Source organism: Choloepus didactylus, chromosome 2 (genome assembly GCF_015220235.1).
Source record: "Choloepus didactylus isolate mChoDid1 chromosome 2, mChoDid1.pri, whole genome shotgun sequence".
In the NCBI taxonomy this organism is placed as follows: Eukaryota; Metazoa; Chordata; class Mammalia; order Pilosa; family Megalonychidae; genus Choloepus; species Choloepus didactylus.
Genome location: NC_051308.1, coordinates 45,357,864 through 45,379,159, shown reverse-complemented (window position 1 = coordinate 45,379,159; position 21,296 = coordinate 45,357,864). Strand labels below are relative to the sequence as shown.

At 35.6% G+C, this 21,296-nt stretch overlaps 1 protein-coding gene across 1 annotated transcript in view; it reads left to right on the top strand.

The window, feature by feature from the left end:
• The first annotated feature begins 3,207 nt into the window (after positions 1–3,207).
• The window catches only part of KCNK2 (potassium two pore domain channel subfamily K member 2), a 188,763-nt gene continuing 170,674 nt past the window's right edge, over positions 3,208–21,296 (top strand). Inside the window, exon 1 of the mRNA XM_037823829.1 lies at positions 3,208–3,535. Coding sequence (XP_037679757.1) covers positions 3,502–3,535 — 34 coding nt within the window. The 5' untranslated portion in view covers positions 3,208–3,501. The remainder of the gene's footprint in view (positions 3,536–21,296) is intronic.

The following is a 21,296-nucleotide window of genomic DNA, read 5'->3' as shown; positions in this document are numbered from 1 at the left end:
TTTATGCTATACTTTTTCTCATGAGATATGAGCTTATAGGAAGAGCTTGAGCAGTTACTCACTTAACAGTGCACCAAGAAAATATTCTTATTGTATTTGGAAATTGCTCAGAAGCAAAAGAAAAGAAAATAATTGAAGGGTTGCTTTGGGGTAGGTTGTTTTGATTTTGGATGAACATGTTCTGGGGAACATTCAAACCCAATGTTTATATTGTAAATGGTATCCCAAACTCATTTTCACCTAGATAGAAGGATCTTGGGCTGAAATACAGAAAATATTTCCAACAAATCCTTGCATTTACTGTTACTTTGAGGTCTCCATGCAGAAATGTCAGTGACAATAAGTGCTTTGGGGACCTCAAAAGGTTTGGCAGTGGATTTTAGAAGCTTATCTGAGCCACACAAGTTTGGAATCTGGAATGGAAATCTCTTAAGAATAACCATTCTCACGAAATTTCTGATCCCTCTTGTTTTTGGCAGAATTAAAAATTCCATGGAAATGGCTCATGTTGCAAGACTTGTGTGTGGTGCTGGCCAACACCGGGAAGGAAAGTAGCCCAGGAAAGGAAAACCAAACCAATGTGGCTGAATGTTTTCACGCCTTTGAAAGGTTTGGGTTTGACTCAAACCAAAAAAGAATACTTGGGGTCTTCGTTTTGTGCCAGCTCTTTCAAATTCCATTCACCTGACTCATGAAGCTTTGAACGTCAGGAGGAAACAAGAGAGTGAATAAATTTTCAATATTCCTGATGTGCAAACATACTTTGAACGACACTCCTTTTTGCTGGGAGAAAGAAAAGAATACAAAATACCACTGGAGCAAGATGTACTCCTACACCCTTTGTTGAGGCAAGGAGTGGTAGTGCAATCTGATTATCAGTTAATTTATTATGTGCCAGGAATATAGGTGATGCCAAGACATAGTTCCTCTCAATAGGCAGCTAATGTGATTGGGTAAGGGAGACAAACCTGGACCAAATTATCCTTCCCTTTCCAAAATTCCACTGGAATTTTAGAACCAAATAATGCACATTATTTGTGTTTTTGATACCTTTATCATTTCATTCTATCTCATCATTGCAAATACTTAATCTTCTGCCTGGAATGTCCTGCCATCTGTAGTCTGCATGGCGAGTTCTGATTTTCCCCCAAACCCAGCTCAGACATCACCCTTCCTTAATCTTGTCAAATATAATTAACTACTCCTTTCTCTTTCCTACCTCTCTACTCTGTATGTATTTATATTATTGCATGTAACACAGAATTGTGTTCTTAGCCCAGTGCCTTGATCATAGCAGATTCTCAATGAAGGAAAATGGACTGCATGGTACAGCACTATAATAACTTCTCTCTGTCTGAGGAATGTGAGTCCTCAATCAGCATCAACTTCATTCTAATCTCTCAACCCCAAACTCATCAACTAATTGTCAAACCTAATGGGATTTTCCTTCTGGCAGTTTCAACACACCCTCCCCATATTCCAGGTCATCCTGTTGGCCCTCTTATGTGCAAGTTTCAAAGGTCAGAAAATACTCGTGGGTTAGTAAATTTCCATCAACAATTCTAATTCTAAGGTGCTAATTTAAAGGGATCTTTTCTGTCAACTCCCCAACTCCAGCGCCATTTACAGCACTGGATTACTTGAAGTCTATTGTTACAGTAATGTGAAGGTGATGTCCTTGTATTTATTCACTTTTGGATTCAAAATACGGAAACTCTTGACCATGGAGTTAAAGCAGAATAAGGATAATCCGATTTAATTTTTTTTCAGGTTGCCAGTTGCTGGGCACTTCATCAGGTCACAGTACGAGATGGTACTAATGAAGGAAACGGAAGGGGTTCATATCTCTGTCTGTTACAATTAGCATTGTTATTTTTCACAGACCTGGTCCTCTGTTCCCCTAATCCCGGCCAAGTCTCCTACAAATTAGACCAACTGTGCCAAGGGGTGTCAAGAAGAGAGAGCAAGGGAAGAGTTCAGTAAAAACTCATTCTTCTGGAAAAATAGCAGCAGTTTATGTGCTTTTGCTGTGGTGTGTGTGTGTGTGAATGGAAGGGCTATCAGTGGTCATTTTTTTGTACATGCACTTCTATAGATAGAAGTCTATACTTCTATCATGAATTATATGATTTGATACATTCATTGTTTTAATTGGAGTGAAGGATAATGTTACCTGAACGCTGGTATTTAATGTACATTATCACATTTATTATCATATGGAAACCAGATGTTTAAAATTTGGGCTAGAAATTCCACAATATGGATTATATTACTGCGGGGTTACCCTACCACCTACCACTCACTGCTCAGCTGTATTTTGTTATGACTTTAATAGAGTAATAATGTGTTTCTACAAATCTTAGTCTGGTATTAGATGACATGTGGGCTAATTTTGGTGGCTTGAGCAGAATGGTAGGGGGTTATGCAAACTAGAAATTTGCTTTCCTAACAATAAGAGAGTATGTGAAGAATTATTGCTAATACTCAAGGCATCTCTCTCTCTCTCTCTCACTCGTGCTTGCTCTCCCTCCTTTTCTTCCCTTATCTTTCATTTTCTCATTCATTCATTTATTTTCCTCCTTTATTTAAATTTTTTGTTGTTTTACTGTCTCCAAATGTCCCTCAACTTCTTCCAGAAACAAAATCACTACTTGTTACTGACTTTATCTTAGCAAAAGCTTTTTGAAATCTTCCTCTTATTTGCCTTTCTTACATTGCTACTCTAGTGATAAAATTAAAACAAGCAAGCTAAGGAAACTGCTAGTATTCCTTTCTTAAAAAAAAAATAATCAATGCAATTTAGATAAGGTAAGAAAGAAGAAATAAAAGCCTCTGTGAGTCCATGCCAACAATTCGTCTGTTTACACTAATAGGTTCCAGCAATGGAAGTCCAGGCACGGAAAGCCTGTTCGCCACTGCTCTTAACAAGCACATGAGCTTAAAAATAAACTTTGACTACGTAGATCTCTTTGTCCTTTCAGGAATGGAAAACAATGTGTACTTCAAAGCACAGTAAGCGTGATTTTAAAATATGGTTGGGATACTGTTACCGTGGCAGTTGGGAGGGTCTTTTGACTGCTCACAGAACGTGGATGCTTCCTGTGTAAATAGTACTTGAGCCACAAACTAGTGAGAATAAATGACACTGGCAATTTTGATATGCTCATTCATAAGGAAGAAACTCCTGTCTTTCAACTTCTCTGGAACAACTGGGATATAGTTCCTCATTTTAATAAGGACATGTCTTCTTGATCCAAACTGCAACAACAGAGTATTTGAAGATCACATTTCTCTTGCATACAGCAGTGTTTGTTCATTTTTTAGTGTTTTTGGACAGGAAATTGATCTACAGGGTAACATTCACACAAAAAAGGAAACAGTATGGGACGCTGGCTTGCTAGTACAAGTGACTCTGTTTTGGAAATTACAGACAAGAAACCTTGGAGGAAGAACAGCATTAAAGATCAAAAGCATGATGACTCCTGATGAAAACATCACCAAATGATGAACCCACGAGCAAAAAGGAACTTCTACTGTAAGTCTCTTATTTGTTCTCAAAATGTCTGGAGTATTCTGAGTAGATTTCAAAGCAAGTATTTGATGTAGAGGGTCTTCATTTTAGACAGGTCTATAATTAAACTCATAGAGTGGTTCCAACAGAGGGTTAGTTACTGGAATTTTTTCCATGACCTTGCAACACTGAAATAAATTGCATGTTAATTCGGGCATGTTTTATACCATAGGCATGTTATGTCAGGATTTTATTGTGTGGTTTATTATTTCTGACAATGCATAATTGATCAACATAGGTATTTATAAATTCTATGGCATTTGGATTCTGGTAATTTAAACTATGTTCACTTTGGTTTCATGTTGAGGTTAATCCTGAAATCAACTATTCATATATACATTCACACATATTATTTGTCATTTACTTAGAGAGAATATTAACTATTTTATGAGTGAATCTTATTTGTATAATATGGAAGCGATGGCTTAGAATATTGGAAATAGGAAAAAATGGTATGATAGTTTAGACTTAATCTTGGTAACTGAGACCTAGTTGTTTTCTTTTTTTTTTTGTTTTTGTTTTTTTTGCAGTTCTAAATTTATTTGGTAAGTAGTTAGTTTGAAAATTATTTAGGTGTCTCTATATAAGACTGCTCATCCTATGGGATCATTGTTGTGGTCTGGTATATGTGAATTGAACTCATCAAAAGCAAAAAAACTATGTAAATATTAAATATAGTGAGTCCATCTTTAATGTCTGGCATACAGTACATACATAATAGATATTTTCTGAATGTTGAATAAATGCTGGTGTTGGGTAATGGGACAAACATCTAGATTGTCTGGCAATCATTTTATATCAGCGTTTTATTCTCTGAACTTACCCATGAGTTTAATTGAATTTTGTTTAATAAAGAACTGTATAACAAGGAGGTTCTTTGTATTGCTTCTTTCAATAAGAAATTTCTTTTAAAAACCAAATTTCTAACAAATTACTATTGTGGGGTGTTTTCTTTGAAATGTGAAAGAGTTTGTGCAACTTATTTATTCGAAGGTATATCTTAAAGTTTTTGGTGGAATTCAGTATATAAAAGAGATATCCGATTAATTCCAATCAGTAGAAAGTGGAATTGGAACTTAGAATTAGCATTTTGAGGGGCCCATCTGCTGAGAATTGATGGGTAGACCAAGGCACTGCCCAAATAGTCAGGAGAGGGTGATGGTTTTCAGGTGTAAGGGGCATGAAAATAAGCTGAGATGTGAGTGGATGTAGACTCTCGGAGTCAAGTTTGGAATGACAGAGGACCAGAAAAAGATATGGGGAAAGAAATTTAGGGGGAGAGACCTGGAAAGGTAAGGTAAAACTCATTATAGATGACAGCTCTATTTTATATGATGCCAGATAGCACTGCTCTAGCACTCTTTAATTTTTTTCTAGACTACTTGATACAGCTACTATTAAACTGACTACATGTCCTTTTGCTACAAGTAGGAAACAAGAGTGCTGTGCATATTATTTTATTGCATCTGATAAAGTGGTGATGGAATCCTTTGCATAGGAATTGATGGATGCTGTAACTAAGTAACAATAATCATTAATGTAAAATTTTTTTGGATAATTATGTATTACATTTAAATGGATAAAGGTCAGCAGTTCAGCTCAGTTTCCTATTTAAAGATGTGTTTTACAGTAAATTATCCAGGCAGATCTATTAGAATCTAATTCCTATTAATATAACATATTCTATAAGGATCACTTGGAAGTTCTTTTAATAATTAAAAGATTGCTTGATATCATTTGCATGAATACTTCTTCAGGCTAAAGTCATCTGGATTTATTGTGCAGAATTCTGGGACCTCAATCAAGAAATGATGCAATATTAGAGAAGTCCTAATGCTTTTTTTTTTTTAAGGAAAGGGAAGGCATTTGATTATAATATAAAAGGCAAGTAAATAACATATGGTAGAATTATGGAGGGTAATCTTAAAAGAAAAATATAGGCTTGCAGAATCAGTACGTAGTTATTGGTGACAAATGATAGCTAGACTTTTTGTGGGATGTTATAATTTTTTCTAGCTAGTTGTTTGACATCTAAAAGATTGACCTTCAGAGCTGTGCAAAGATGGAGGAAAGAGTTCCATGCCACTGGTAGTATGAAATAGATAAGGACGTTGAGCATGGAGTGAAAAGCAAACATTTTGAATAAGATAAATGTGTGTTGGAATCCTAGGTCCCCCACTTATAAACTGTGTGACCTTGGGCAAATTACTTAAACTCTAGTTTCTATTTATAAAATGAGGTTAATAATTCTTTCCTCTTAGAATTGTTGTAAAGATTCAGTGAGATAATTTATGCCAACTGTCTGGCAGTTAGTAAGTGTGCAATAAAATGGTTGAACTACGTGACATTTAGGGACCTTTCTAACTTTGAAGTTTTGTGATAAATGCTATCCAAAGATGCATTAACACAATAGAAAGATCAATTCTACCCCTTTTGAGGTACTAATATAATAAAATTGTAAAGCAACACTACAAGTGCACTGAAAGAATGAATAGGGCAATCAGGATGAATTGGGTTGATTTTTTTTTTTTTTTTTTTTTTTAGATGTCTTAGGTAGGTTAAAACAATTTGACCATCTACAGTCCTTGATGATTAAGACATTGGAAACACTGGATTGGCCATTGTTAATTAATTTCCCTTTCATCTTTTGTATATAACCCATGTCTAGTCATCTTAGGAACTCAATGTGGCCAGCAAAATCATTCCCTGTAGAAAAGTTTTTTTAGAAATTTAAGGACTGAAAATTTTCATCTTAAAAATGTTTGCTGTGGCATCTCCCTTTGGCATCTGTGAAAGGCAAGTATTATGTTTGTGGTATCTAGTTTATTTTGATGACTTAATTTATTGTGTTCATTTGTGCCCAGCATAAGTCCAAAAGCATGGGCAGAACCACCATTCTTGAACTACTGCTTAACCTGGCTTAAGTAATGTTGATAGATCACAGATATGAAATAAAAATCGACCTGTTAAATTTTGCTGTCTGGAAAAATCACTATGTATTTGGGAGAATTCCAGTAGCGGCTATTACAGAAAATATGATCTTATATCTATGCTGTGCCCTTTCCTTTTCAATAATTTCCACATATATTATTTCATTTTTCCTCACTCTTGAAATACAGAGAAGCAACCTTCATTCCATTTGCTGCATAATACTAATAATAAGCCGGGAGGTTAAGTAGAATCATCTAACAAGAAGGTTGGCTAGGAAGTAAGGAGACTTTGAGTCTAGTATGATTTGTCTAATGATTTTATGACCATCTCTGATTTTTATCCAGAAATACATGATTCATCTGCTTCTCTCATGCTTTAATAGGAGCCTTATACTTGAAACTAATTAACACTTACTTTATGTTGTGCCATTCACAGAGGCCCAATCAATCAGGCACAAAAAAGATAAAATACAACTGGGTTGAACCTCCCAGTTGAGGGTTCAGAAAAACCTGACAATTAGGAATTATCTATATTACCTATCATCAGTATACCTCAGGAACTCCAAGAAATTAAAGGTGTTCATATTTACTCATTTAAATTCTTTGTTTCACAAAGGAGTCAAGGCCACAAATGTACTCTTGGCTACTTGCCCTGGCTGAGATGGCATGGAGCTAGACAGCTGTATGTTCTCTTGCTTTGAAATCTCTCTTCAGACTTGAGATTACTAGGCCTGTTACTGACTGGAGGTGCTCAAAATCAGGCATGAAATCTAAGTCCTGCACGGGCCAGGCAGGGGAGATGCATGAATCAGTCTGGGTTTCAAATAATAGGGGGAGTGTGAGGTCAACTGGAGAGAACACAGCCAGTCCACAAGCGTCATGGCTTGGCTCAGCCATAGCTGGTCTGTGTGAACATGTGCCCAATGTGGCTAAATGTACCCATATTCCAAGAGAAGTTGGAGGCCCCTATTTTCGAATAAAATTTCTGAATTTTGAAGTTTTGTAAAGTAATAAAGAAGTAGGAAGTTGGAAGTTAAGCATTTAGGAAGGAAGTTAAGAAGTTAGGAAGTTAGGAAGTTAGGAAGGAAGGAAGCAAGGAAGGAAGGAAGGAAGGAAAAGATGAAGGAAGGGAGGAAGGAAAAAAAGGAAGGGAGGGAAGGAGGAAGCAAAATGTGTGAGCCAAATTAAATTTATCTGTGGGCATGTGAACTATTAATTTGGAGTCTCTGCTCTAAATGGTAACAAATGGTTGGACTGGCCTCACTGAAGTTTATTCACAATGGGCTACCATAGAGCACTGAGAATCAATAATTTATAGCTATTCAAATAAATATGGGTGACTCTCTCAAACAATATCTAGTAAAATTAGCAAGATGTGAAAAGACTATTAGGTTCCACTTTTATAAATTCCCCAACAGGCAAAGCTCACCTGTGCAGTTCAGTCAGGCTAGTGACTGAAAGGAGGCAAGGTGAAGGCTGTTTGAGTGCTGATTATATTCTGTTTTATCATGGTTGCTAGTCACAGTTTATGAAAGTAATTCAAACTATAATTTATGATATATGCAATTTTCTGAATGTATGTCATACTTTGATGCAAAGTTTTTAAAAAGTATTTGGACCAATACTTGGCAAAGGAATCATTTTGACTATAATTATATTTAGGGAAGCTCTTTTATATAATTTTTACACAAGCACAGAATCATTTGCTTAAAATCACAATTAAACAGGTAATAATATTTAATATTTACTTTTGGAGAAGAAATAGAATAGTAGGAAATTCTCACACAATTGTTACAACTGAGTGTTACACTTGAGGTGTTACAATTCAGTGTTACAAAAATGTGTACTTAACTGGGGTTGTATTTCCCCTAGTAGGGTGGAGACAACAATGTGGTGGCAGGACCACAGTCAGGTGGTGACAGCAAAGTGACAGGCAAAGTGGCTAATTCAGATGACTGTGGCATCAGAGACTGCATTTGTGCTTGCTGTTCCAGCTTTCTCCACAATGTCTTCCAGAATGTCTTCCAGAGCAAGTGAGGATTGGCAGGGTGGGGGCGAATACTAGATATCAGGGGCACCTGGGACTCTGGGACAAGGTGGGCACCGCTTGGCAGCCTTATCACTGCAGTGTGAGGAACAGCTTCTCCCTGAAGCTCTGTGTCCTGTTGGTCAGCCCTCTGGGTCTCTTTTGGGACCTGCCCTTTTCTAAGCATGACTTTGGTTTACCAAGTGGGTCTTCTATCAATTATATTGCTTTTGTTTAAAATTATGAGAATCTCTTCTTGCTGCTTGCAAATAAGAGTTTCTGATATAGAAAGAGGTTCCAGGATTGGGGAAAAGGAAGATGCTAACCCTTTGGATTTCATAATGGGAAGTGGTACCAACTCTAAGACTATGATTCTTCCAAATCTGCATGCAAATAGGAAAGGGTGTGTATGGAGATAACACAACCATAAAATGAAAAATGTTCACCACAGTTGGCTGACAGGCCAAACAAAGCAAGATTGGTCCTGGAGACAAAACAACAGTGGATTCTGAGGATGAAGTTTTCCTTTTAACCATGATGAAAGAAAATGTAAATCAATCCAGAGACTAAAGGGTATGAAATACACATACACACATACACACACACACACACACACACACACACACACAGACACACACTTGTGTGGTCCAAATATCTCACAAAAGTTATCCACTAGGTGATTTAGAAATGAAATATATTGATGCTTCTCACACAAGCAGTTTCATACTTGCAACATTATTTTAGTTCAATTCCTATTTTCTTCTCTTGCAAAAGCTTACCACTGCACTTGTTCCGTACAATGCTTTTGGTTAGTAGCACTTCCTGAAAGTGCAGGCTTAAAGAGGAAATCATTGAATAGAGGACTTAGATGCATTTTAAATTTAATAAAATGAATTTTAGAGAAGAATTTGCTCTGCTGGAGGATTGCTTAGACTGTATTATCCTTATTATTCCTCCTCCCATGAGAGAAGCAGAGTCTAAGATCAGACTAAAAGTAGTAGCACACATAGGGGTGCTGTTGTAGGGCATTGAATAGAATGATGCCAGAATGGTTTGTTTCCATTATGCTGTTTTTGTTCTTTTAAAAACCAAGGTAAGAGATCAAGGTGAATTGAACAGCAGTATGTAAAAGCAACCACTAACTTTTCACTTTGACTTTTTCGAGTTCCAAGTAGTGCAAGCCAGAAAAATTCTGGCTGATTTTTTCTTCCTGTTTTAAAGGTTTGTTTTATTTTTGAGAAAGGTATAGGATTCTCACTTTTTCAGGGTGATAGACTGCCCACAAAACATAGATGTTTGTTTTGTTTTCAGTTCTGTAGACACATATTTTAAGTTAATTTAGTTTACATAAAGTAAAATTCACTAGTTTGTATGTATAGTTTGGTGAGTTTTGACAAATGTATAGAGCCTTATAGCTACCACCACAATCAGGATACAGAACAGCTCCTTCAGTCCCCCAGATTCCCTCACGCTGCCCTTTTGTAGTCAAAACCTCCCCATCTTTAACCATTGAGTCACTGATATGTTCTCTCTCCCTATAGTTTTGCCTTTTCCAGAGTGTTGTATAAATGAAATCATATAGTTTGCAACTTTTTGAGTCTGGTTTCTTTCACTTAATTTGTTTGCGATTTATTCATGTTGTTGCATATATTAAAATTCATTTTTTAAAATTGCTGAGCAGCATTTCATTGTAATGATGTACCAGAATTTGTTTATCCATTCACCACTGGAGAACCTTTGGGCTATTCCTAGTTTTCGGCAATTATTAATAGTACTATTTAATCATAATATGTTCTAAACACTATTTGTGTGTGTGTGTTCATTTCTCTAGGGTAAATGCCTACAGAGTGGGATTGCAGGTCATGTGGTAAATGTATGTTTAATCTTATAAGAAACAAACTGTTTTCCAGAGTGGCTTTCCTATTTTGCATTCCCACCTGTGATATGTGACACTTATAGTTACTCTTATAACCTTGTTGGCACCTGGCATTATCAGGGTTCTTTTGGTTTTTGCTTTTGTTTTGTTTTTTAGTGATTCTAATAAGTGTGTAACGGTATCTCATCGTGGTTTTAGATATTGAGCATCTTTTGTATGCTTATTTGTAATCTGTTCATGTTTTTTGGTGATGTGTCTGTTCAAATTTTTGTCTGTTTTTTTGTGTTTTTTTGTTTTTTGTTTTTGTTTTTGTTTTTCTTCATTGGATATTGGTTTTCTTACTGCTGATATTTGAGAGTTCTTTTCAAATTATGGATATAAGTCTTTTGCTGGATTTGTGATTTGCAAATTACTTTCTGTAGTTTGTCTTTTCATTCTGTTAGCCATCTTTAATAGAGCAAAAGTTTTTAGTTTTGACCCAGTACATTGATCAATATTTCCTTTTATGATCATGTTCTTGGTTTCATACCTAAGAATTCTTTCCCTCATCTAAAATCATGAAGATTTTCCTCTGTTTTCTTTTTCCAGAAGATTTATAATTTTGTGTTTTACATTTTAGTTTATGATCCTCTTTGAGTTACGTTTGTATAAGGTATGAGGCATAGGGTGAGGTATATGTATTTTTGCATATGACTGTCAAATTGTTTCAGCATCATTTGTTGAAAAGATTATCCTTTATCTGTAGAATTGCCTTTGTACTTTTGTTAAAAATCAGTTGACCATATTTCTGTAGGTCTATTTCGGAACTCTCTATTCTGTTCCATTAATTTGTATACTTTCACTAATACCATACTCTCTTGTTTACTATAACTTTATAGTAAGTCATGAAATCAGAGAATGTGAACCCTCTAAATTTGTTCTTTTCAAAAATCATTTCTAGGTCATTTTCCTTTCCATATACATTTTAAAATCATCTTGAAAGTAACTACAAAATTCCTGCTTAGATTTTGGGATAAATATTAAATCTATAGATAAATTTGGGAAGAATTGACATCTTAACAATATTGAGTTTTTTATTTACTTATTTTGTTCTTTTTTTTTTTATTTTATCAATGCTTTGTAGTTTTCAACATACAGATCCTGTACATTTTTGTTAGACTTATACTTAGATATTTTATTTGGGGGAGCTATTATAAAAAGCCATTTTTTAAAAACTTCCCTTTCCAATTGTTCTTTGCTAATATATAGATGTAGGATAGTTTTCTGTTTTTTTCTTTTAATAGTCATATGTACCTTGCAAACTTGCTAAGCTCATTTTTTAGTTCTAGGATCTTGTTTTTTAAATTCCTTGTTATTGATGTACATAATCACGTCACTTGTGAATAGAGGCTATCTTAATCTCTTCCTTTTCAATCTGTGTGCCTTTATTCCTTTCTCTTGCCTTATTGCACTGGCTAGGGCTTCTGGTACTACAGTGTTACTACTTTGAAACTCATCGAATTTGGTACTCAATGTATTTTGACATGAAAGTTTTGTCCTGGTTCTCGTCATTTGTTTGATACTTGAACGCAAGCTAGAACTTGTCAGTGTCAGTTGCGTCATGACTCGCTGCACTTTCTAGCCAAAACAAAGGGTCACACAATATTAACACAGTAGCTCTTGCCCTGTGCACATCCCCTTGTTGTCTTATCTTAGTGTCTGTGGTCATTTTGTGTATTTTTGCACTTTTTTTTTTCTCATCATGGGTCCTAAGAAAATGAGCAGTGATAGCACTGAGCAGAAAAGAAAATTATTTCTCACCACCATTGAGCAAAAAAAGGAAACAATAGGCAAATAGGAGATCAGTATTTGCATTACTGATCTTGCTAGGGAATACGGTATGCCTAGAACAACGGTCTCCACCCTCATTAAGAATAAAGAAGCGATTAAAAAGGCTGATGTTAAAGAGTTAGTGGCGGAACATCATGAAGAGCTCAGCCCTGAGGAGCTGCAGGAACTGCAGAAGGAGCAGCAAGAGGAGGTGGCTTAAGAGGTTTCTTCAGGTGAGGAGGAGACAAGGGAATATGTCCCCATTTCCTTGATAAAAGAAATGTGTGCAAAATGGGCAGAAGTTCAAAACTCTGTGGAAAAGTGCCATCCAGACAAAGCTCTGACAAGCAGAAATGTGAATTTATTGAATTATCAAATGATTTCACATTTTCAAGGAATTCTGAAAAGAAGACAGAAGCAGTCCTCATTGGATAAGGTTTTAGTGAATGTGATAAAGAGTGTGTCAGAGCCTGTGGTGCAAGTTGAGAAAAGGCAGAGAAGAGAAAGAAACCTGAAGCGCAAGTGCCCGATGTTCTATTGGAGGGGACTCTCCTTCCAAACATCCCTCCACATAACCTCTCCTCCTCGCCGCTCCCCTCCCACCATCCCATCAGGCCATGGACTCTTCTTAGTAAAGGTGAAGTTTTTATTTGATTTAATCTAAGTATTTATTAATTTTTAGGTTTATTTCTCAGGTAAAATAATAATATACAACCATATCTTTTTACACTTTGCCTTAAAAATGCCATTGTCTTTGGTTTGAGAATGCATTAAATTTATTTACATTTTTCCTTATAGGAGTGGTAAGACCAAACAACTTTGCCTTGTTCCTGATCTTTGGGGCAAAATATTTGGTTTTAATAACTAAATTCAATGTTAACTATAGGTTTGCTTGTTTGTTTGTTTGTGTTTGTAGATGCTCTTTATCAGGTTAAGAAAGATCCTTTTTATTACTAGTATTCTGGAGTTTTCTTTCTTTTAAATCATGGATGGATTTGAATTATTTCAAATGCTTTTTCTGCATCTACTGAGGAAATAAAGTCATTTTTCTCCTTTATTTTGTTAATATAGTAAATTATATTAATTGTACTTCTACTGTTGGCCCAGTCTTACATTTACAGGTTATTCCCCCACATGGTTGTGAGGTATTTCCTTTTTATTTACTGTTAGATTTAATTTGCTAATATCTTGTTGTAGACATTTGCTTATATGTTTATGAGAGATAATGGTCTACAAGTTTTTTTTTTTTTTTAATTTTCCTGTGTTGTTTTTCATTTCTTCAGTACCAGGGTAATATTGGCCTCAGAAAAGGTAAAAAAAATTTCTTTCCAAGATCCTCAGAATGTTCTGATGTAAATAAACTGTTTAAATTGACACACATAGTGGAGTTAATGATCAGCTATGCTATAATGCTATTCCATGTGGAGGGTGGGAATCTAGAGAATGTGTAATAAATAAGAGAAGTGGAACACATCACTCATAAAGTTCAATGTACCTGTCTCAGAAAATTGACTGTTTAACATTCTAATCCAAATATGATGTGAGTTAGAAAACCACATTCAATCAGGAATACTGCTCATCCCCACCTCCCCATCATTTGTTTATACAAGGCATCCATCTGGTTATTTTTCCATGAAACTGATAAGAGTCTTTGGTGTTTCCACATCCATCCTGAACAGATACTAGGTAAGTTCCACAGACATAAATTTTCCATTGCTGGTGGAAACCCATAGTTATCTCCCTGTCCTGTTAACAATACAGCTGGCTGTAATAGTATTGTAGTTTTGTAATACCGAATATACAAATATTAACTAAAGGAAGAGAGTTCTAAGCTATGAAATTAGAGCAACATAGATTAGTATGGTAGTTTTTAATCCTTTTTATTTAGGTACAATGTGAAAAGTCAGTATATCATACTATGGTGGTTATAAAAGTGAACTCTTTCAGTTAGATTACTTGGTTTGAACTTGCCAGATGGGTGACCTTAGGCAAGTCACTAAATTTCTCACTGGACATTTTAAACATAACTAGTTTAAAGTTCTTTTCCAATTCTCCTGTTGTCTCTAGTTTCCCAGGTGTGAATTCTCTGTTTTCTGGGGTGGGGAGGGTGGGTGTCTGAGTCTCTGGAATATCTCTGGAATAATTTCCTGAAGTAGGCCTTTGTGTGTACCAAACTGCGACTGTTTCTCAATGGGGTTGTCTTCTGGTGGTCTCAGTTCATATGCTAAAGGGATTCACCTATTCTGAACCACTTTTCATATTAGCTTCTCAGATTACAATTTCTTTGCCACACACAAATCAGGCTTACATTTAATCCACACAGGCTTTGGAATCTTTGGTAGGTTGCTTTGTATCCATACCTGACCTGTAATGGGTAGTTCATTCTGGATGAGCACATGGATGGCAGGTAGGAATTTCTCCCCTCTGTTAGAAAATCACACTAATGGAGGCCTGTGCTCCCAATACCATTTTTCTCATGGAGCTCTAATTCTCTCTCACCGCCATGAGTTCTCTCTTCATTTAAAGCACTTGGAGATTTACCTTTTTGGCTTAGAGCTCAATAAATTACAACAAGTATGTTTAACGTACGGCTGGATTACCAGAAACTAGGAGAGATGTAAGGGACAAAAAAATTAAAGCAAAGACAATTAGGAACTGTAAGCTGAAACCAGAGTATAGAACAAATAATGAAAGTGGGGTTGCCTTGAAGGCAAATATCATTATCAGAGATCATGAGCCCTGTTCTCCTTTTGAATTAGAAATTTCTTCATTAAGCTCAAACCTTGGAAGGGAGCTGAAGTGATTTCAGATTACTAGAAACATTTATGGAGAACACTTGGAATATTGAAAAAATGATATGTATATATAATCTCTGGTATATCAATTCTATCTCTGGAAATTGATTATACAGATACATTTACACACATGGGTAAAGTCATATGTACAAGGATATTTACTTCAATGTGTTTTAATAGCAAAATGTTGGAAATAAGTTAAATGCCATTATCAAAGGCAGTGAGAAAGAAATTATGGTGTGTGCATAGGTGCGTAAGCTGAGGGAAAGAGAATAAGACACCTCAATATGTATTAATATAGAATATTTCCAAGATACCATAATTTCCTCCTTGGAATATAAACTTCATACCTAAGTTGAATGCTGTGGAGGTGAAGAATTTTATTTATTTATTTATTTTTTGCCTGTTTTTATTCACTGCTGTACTTAGAAGAGTGACTGGTACATAGTAGGGCTCAAAAAATATTTATTAAATGAAATTAATTACTATATTGACAAACACACAAGCTGAAGATTAATATATATAATATGCTACCATTTGAAATGATGCTATGTGTGTATATATATTTATATACACACATTTATGCTGGAAAAGTACTAGGAACATGAAACTGTAGGCAGGAGAGTGTGGCTAGAACAGAGATGGGAACAAGTCAATTTTTCACTATATACCCTTTGTGTTGTATGGATTTTGTATCTGTGAGCATGTATAACTTATTTTTAAAGTAAGATATTTCAAACAGATTGGATGGAGTAGAGGAAGAAAGGATTGGCAGTCAGAAGCCCAGTTGGGAGACAACTACTGTGGTCCAGGAGAAGGATGAGTCAGTGACAGTGTGATATGAAGGAGGTAGCAGATTTAAGAGATACTCAATTGAAATTACTTTGTGATAGGAAGGAAAAGTGAAGTGAAGGTCATGAAGTTTCTAGCTTGATGACTTGGAAATACCCCTAAGCAAAAAAGATACACAAGAGGAAGAAATGATCTCATGAAGATGATGATAAATTCTCTTTAGAATATTTTGAGTTTGAGGTGCCAAAAGGATAGCAGGTTGAAGTCCATTAGGTCATTGCAAATATGACTCTAGAATTGGAAATAAAATTTCAGTATTATTCACTAAGTAACTGAGATGCAGATGTGGTAAATGTGTAGAGAAGAGGGTTGAGGGTTATTATTGGGTAGTATCAATCTGTAATGGGCAGGTGGAATAAGAAGAACCAGTCAAGGAAGCTGAGAATGAACATAGCCATCGGACGTGATATAGGAGAAAGTAGTGTTTGGAAGCCAAAAGAGGGACTTTCAGTGTAATGATGGGGTTCTTGAAGCTTATTATATGTATGTATATAGGCTACAGCTCATAGAATCAGCAGGTAGAGCCATCTTCCCTATTACCTTTCTCCTCAAGTTCTGCTCAGGGGCCAGTTAGTTACTTCTGCAAGATAGATCATATTTGGTTTATTAATATAATGTTAATTGTTGAAAAATATTAAGCCTCCTAATCTTAATTGCTTAAAAAAATGGAAATTTCTTTCTTTCTCATGAAGAAGTCTGATAAATTTTGATCATGATTGGTGGACAGCTCTTCTCTAAGTAGTAACTCCAGGACTCAGTTTACTTTTATAATGTGGCTCCAACATCATCAATAGCTGATTTCGAGGCTACTGTGGTATTTTGAAGCTATTATGTACCCCAGAAAAGGCCATGTTCTTTTAATCCATTCCTGTGGGTGTAGACCTATTGTGGGTGGAACTTTTTGATTAGGTTATTTCAACTGAGATGTAACCACCTCATTCAGGGTGGGTCTTGATCCTCTTGCTGGATCCTTTATAAGAGGACAAAACACATACAAAAGCTAAGAGAAGCACCCAGAGATGCTGAGAGATGGAGCAGTCAGAAGCTAAAAGTAACAAAACTCAAGACAGAAAGACAAGCAGGTGCTGCCGTGTGCTTTCCCACATGACAGAGGAGCCCAAACTCACTGGTAGCTGGCCTTCAGAGTCCAGATATTGTTCTGTTGATGCCTTGAGTTGGGACATTTTCACAGCCTCAGAACCGTAAACTTGTAAGCTAATAAATCCCCATTGTAAAAGCTGGTATATTGCATTCCAGCAGCTTTACCAAACCCAAACGGTTAAATATGCCCGTCTTTTTAAAAATAGAAGAAAGATATACTATGATGTACATACACTGCAAGCAAGGAACAGAAATGGAATGGGTCCCAGGAAGAAGAAGAGGAAATAGATTTGATTATCTGCTATGAAACACTAACCTTTGAGATAGATGGAACAGAAAGCTGAGACATTCCAGACCAAAGTGCAAGAAAAGCAAATTACTTTTGCTTTCACAGCATGAAAGTACTTGCTTTCATAGAGTGCTATACTTTTCCTTTATAACATGCATGGCAGTTATGTAATTTTATTTATGGGATTTGTTTTTGTTTATTTAATATCTCTTTTGGGTACTGGATAGACAGTGGGTTCAAAGAATACAAGGTCTGTATGGGAAAAGAGCAAAGAGAAGCAATGGGTCATCTAATGGTTCTGAAACAGCAGAAATTCAAAATAGATAACAGTAATTATGGAAAAGTATGGCAGACCAATTGAGAACATAAATTGAAACTGGGAGGGGTTTTGCACAATCCAGTAGCTGGTAAGTGGAAGGAATGCATGGAAAGGTCTAAAGCGGCTGGAGAAGTCTAGACCCAGTGACCTCTCAAAACAGATCAACCAGGGCTCCCTTCCAAGACTGATGACTCCTAGGTTCATACTTTGACACACTGCTTTACAAATGCAAAGCACTTCATTCATTTATTTATTCAATGAATACCCATGGTAAGCATCAAACATATTACTTGTAGAATAAAGATTAAATGAAAATTCAAAGAGAAAGAATATATTATGTAATGGGTATGTGCTCTGAAAATGTATTATAGTGTAATTATTAAAAATGGGGGGATATTAGGGCTAACATATACCAAACAAAACTTTAAAATGTCCTCAATAATCATTATGTTGGTTATATTAATGTTGTTTTGAGACTGTTCTGTGTTTAATGTGGGATAAAACAAATAAGTAATAATGGTATACTCTAATTCTCTCATCCTCTTTGACTTTAAGAACCAGGATTCTTGAAATGGGGAAAAAAAGAGAGAGAGAGAGATACAGATGAAACATAGAAGAATTTAAGCCAAAACTTTTTAGTTTGAAATTTGAATTAGAAATATCAGTATTAACTCATGAGGTGTTTCATATACATACATATATATAATGCATATACATTGTATTTGAATTGTCTGTATGCAATTGAGAACGTATGTAACAGAGTAGGTATGTAGCATATTATGCATGATGTGGCTATAGATAAAGATATATTTCCTAGCCATGTCTACAAGAAAGGCCTAGAAAAAATTACCAATCACCCAGTACCAATAAAAATCCTTAGCACCAAAATTGTCATCTTGATATACCAGTTTCCCATGAAAAGAAACCAAGCCATCTTTGAGAAATTGCTCTTTTCTAGCATGAGGCAAGAAATGGACAAGATGAACCTGGAAACTCTTATCATATCAGATAGCAAGGAAGCTCTCAAGACTAACAGGGTCTTGTCAAAAGGGCTATGGAACCAATTAAAAAGGTTATTTACTGTTAGTAAAAGAATGGGACAATTTGAGCAGGATAATAATTGCAATGGATTGAAATCCATCAAATGTTTAAACCCATTAGTACATAATGAATGATATGAAAAAAAATTAATTGGAGTTTCAAGGAAGGCTTCCTTAAAAGTGACATTAAGTTGAAATTTAAGGATAAGTAGGAAAGAGTCAGTGAGGAAGAGGGGGAGAGAATATGTCCACAGGCCCAGAGGATGGAAACACTTCAGTGCTGTGTGAGTGAAAGCGAAACGGGCTCAAGATGAGGTTGGAGAGGAGGCAGAGCCAATCACTCAGGCCATGTAGTCATGCTAGAGATTTGGTCTTTCATTGTTAATGCAATGGGAACATATTGAAAAGTTTTATGCAGGAAAGGGACATGATCAGACTTGTGTTTTTAGATCACTCTGGCTGCTACACGGACGACGAATTGGAGGGATCAAGAGCAGAGTGAGAGTGAGAGAGGGAGAGGGACAGTCCAAGGCCACTGACTGCGAGATGAAACTGGCTTGGTCTGGGAAGCTCCTGTGGAATGCAATTCTCTCCAACATGGAAAAAAAAAAAAAAAAAAGCAATCTGCGAAATCTCCTTTGCTCTCTGGAATAATTTTACAAGCTGCTAGGCCCTAAATATTTGATAAAAGGAGCCCTTTAGAAGCCCTCTTGTCCTTACCTCACTGATGTCTTTAACTGGATGTAACAGTTTCCTCTGACAAAACCTAGACTCTATGTAATTTTTGTATTTATACTTAAAAAATTAAGAGGCTTTTTTCATAGAGTATCTTTCTAGTAGAATGGTATCACTACTTTTTAAGCCGCTGAACAGATAAAATTATTCTTACTGTTTATTTTTCCCTTTTCTAATGCAAAGCATAGATCTAAAAAAAAAAAAAACAGGTTGCAAATAGAGACTTTGTGTTTCTTACTCAGTGCATATAAAAAAGAAAAAGACAGTTTGTATATAAAAAGGAGCTATTTCTCCCCTTGAGAAACAGCCATGAGCAGGGCTAATTCTCAGCTGAGATGACCAGTATGACAATTAATTGTAATGGATAGTGACCAATAGATGTTGCATATGTTCTGATTGGTCAGTATCAAAGGGCTAATGTGTGCTAAATATTTAAAAATCACCCTGCTCATGAATATGAAAATATTTCCAATTCTCATTTGGTAAACCTTTCAATTGTTTCATCTTTTATATGGTTGGAATTAGAGGTTAGGAAAGGCACCATTCAGACACACCCCACAGAATCTTTTTTGTTCTTGAGAAAAAATTGTTAAAGAAACATAAATTAAGCATGTTTTGGCTGTCCCTTCTTGCATTCTCTATTATTAAATATGCTTGATGACGCCAGGACACTCCAGCTGGCTTGCCTCTCTTATGCTTTTCTTCCTTTCTTTGATGCATGTTATTGTTTTGTTTTCAAAAAGGAGATCCCAGTTTCTTCATCAAATTGTATTCAGAAAAAAAAGAAAACAGAATTTAATTTGCCACGAGTCATCACAGATTTATTAGTCAACGTTCATATTATTGACTGTCCTTTTCTCCCTTGAATGTGTGCACATTTTCTACCATTCTGCCAATCCTTTGACAGCTTGTTATGTGCCCTTCAGAAGTGTGTCATTTTGGCTATTTTCAGTGGAGGCTTAACTTCATCCTTTAAGGATAGTTTTATGCTATGAACTCAGTTAATAATGTTTGGGATTAAATCTAGTGGGAATATTAATAATCAAATATAAGTTCTGATGATAAAGAAGTTTAGATTGCTTTTCTTGATTTGCTTGTAAATTTATTAAAACCCTGTTAGTTTCTTGTGAGGCTCTTATCCTGACTCAGAAGCCAACTTCAAAAGAGAGATTCCAAAAATATTTTCAGCATCTGTATCTTTAGATCTCAGTAGTTTTCTAATGTGATAATTGGAGGATGGTGCGCATTTGGATTTGCGCATTCTAGAAAGTTTGCTTTGAACTTTATGTTCCTATCACATACTCTCAGACAAGTTATTGGGATTAAAGGATTTGCAATAAACTTGTGATATGTAGGATAACACCTCTTAATTTCACCTTAAAACTTCTCTTATTTTCACGACTCTGATCTTCTAATATAATCAAACACATTTCTATAGTGATGGGAAGAGTTCATCATTGTAATTATTTTAAGTTATCTCAACTTTTTAAAAATTACAGAATGTAAATTTTCATTGATAGATAATAGGTGGATATTGGATACTGAGAACATATTTTTTTAACTTTATAGTAATTGTCACCTATCTTCGAGCAGAAAAAAAATTATACTTGAAGTAGTTGTGCAAAGTGTGTACAACCCTCATCCTATGAATTCAAATGTTTAAGAAATATGATTTGACTTGATTTTCCTATAATTGAATTTAATTTTTATTCCAAGTTCCCATTTTATCTGGTAGAAATTTAATCTTGGTCAATTTGGGGTTTCTTCCATTGTTTCAGGCTCTCTAAGTCAATGCAGGGTCTTTCCCAAATCTAGATTTGCTTCCAGGTTCTGGAGCTTTCAGAGCCCCAATGCCTTGAATGTAGATATCTGGACATTTGCCTTGCTAGCATTTGCTGTGACATCTGGTTTCTGGTCATTGAGTCTTCACAAGTTGTGCCTGTGTCTTCCTTG